The following is a 1347-nucleotide window of genomic DNA, read 5'->3' on the forward strand; positions in this document are numbered from 1 at the left end:
TCCCACGTCATTGTGTGGGAACCCCAAGTACTGGCAGCTGCTGTGTTCCACCCCAGAAGCTGCTGCATTTCAGAAGCAGCCCCAGCCTGGCTCCTTGCTGCTCTGCACAGCATTGCAGGGTGAGGAGCAGCAGAGGGATCTCACCTTGTCCTTGATGTTCAAGGGAGCCTTGAAATCACAAAGGATCTCCGAGCACGAGATGCAGCCGCTGACCGCTGGGGAGAAGGACAGAAGCTGAGCACTTTGCCTCCCACGGGGACACCAGCAGGACACAGGACTGGCACTGTCCCCACTCACCTGCGTGGTGCAGCGCTGTTCGCCCGCTGCCATCAGCCACATCCACAGGGCAGGAGGCCTGAGGGAGAGGAGCCTGGGTTATGGGAGCGCAGGGGACAGACAGACAGACAGACAAACTGCTCTAGTGGCTCCTTGGCATGGTGGAGGGCTGAGCGGGTGCCGGGCAGCAGCACAGAGCACTGGGCAGAGCTGGGAACTGCCACGCAAACCAACACCACTGGTGAGGGAAGGGAGCTCAAGGACAGAGAGGACACCTCGATGGCACAGCGCCCGCCCCCCCTCGCAGCACCGTGCTCCCGGTACCTGCAGCAGTTTGCTGACACACTGTGGGTGGCCGTGCTTGGACGCCAGGTGCAGGGCAGTGTAACCTGGGGAGAGGGACAGACGGACGGGTGAGAGAACAGACAATGGGTCTGTGGCAGAGGGGACCAGTTGGGTGACAGACAGATGGATGGGCACACAGGAGGATCTGCTAAACTGGGGCTGAATGGGAATGGGACATCCCCAGGAGCACCAGCAGTCAGTGCTTGAGTCCCCGTAGGAAGCAGGGACAATTTACAGCCCCCACAGGTGTGGCTGTCACCTCTGTCCCTTCAGTTGTTCAACCCAGAAGGGTGGGAACACCCAGGGAGCACCGGTGGCCCTGGCTGGTCCATGGTGTTAACCAGGGACGTGTGGTGGTCATGCCCTCACCTGAGCTATCCTTGGTCATGGCATCCACGCCGTGAGCCAGCATGGCCTCGAGGCAGTCCACGTTCCCTCGCATGGCGGCCAGGTGGAACCTGCAGCAAGACCAGGGGCTGTCAGACTCATGTAACCCTGTGTCCCTGGTGTCCCAGGGACAAGGGTCAGCACTCACGCAGATTTGCCCTCCGAGTCCAGCTTGGTGGGGACCAGGCCCTTGCGGACGAGGAGAGATGTCACTTTCCCAGCATCGTTGTAGTCCACAGCTTGCAGGAGCTTCTCATCGTTCTTGGTCCAGTCCTGGCTCTGCAGTGAAGCCAAGAGGGGGCTGTGAAGGGTGTGCTGTCCCCAGGGACAGGCTTGGGG

At 61.1% G+C, this 1347-nt stretch overlaps 1 protein-coding gene across 1 annotated transcript in view; it reads right to left on the reverse strand.

Moving 5' to 3' along the window:
* Positions 1-1287, reverse strand: part of LOC104525484 (ankyrin repeat domain-containing protein 24-like) — a gene marked incomplete at both ends in the record, with an annotated part of 4285 nt that extends 2998 nt beyond the window's left edge. Inside the window, 5 exon segments of the mRNA XM_010168652.1 lie at positions 145-215; positions 298-355; positions 601-665; positions 991-1079; positions 1157-1287. Coding sequence (XP_010166954.1) covers positions 145-215; positions 298-355; positions 601-665; positions 991-1079; positions 1157-1287 — 414 coding nt within the window.
* Positions 1288-1347: the final 60 nt, after the last annotated feature.

The sequence above is a fragment of the Antrostomus carolinensis genome, unplaced genomic scaffold (genome assembly GCF_000700745.2).
Source record: "Antrostomus carolinensis isolate BGI_N321 unplaced genomic scaffold, ASM70074v2 scaffold34435, whole genome shotgun sequence".
In the NCBI taxonomy this organism is placed as follows: domain Eukaryota; kingdom Metazoa; phylum Chordata; class Aves; order Caprimulgiformes; family Caprimulgidae; genus Antrostomus; species Antrostomus carolinensis.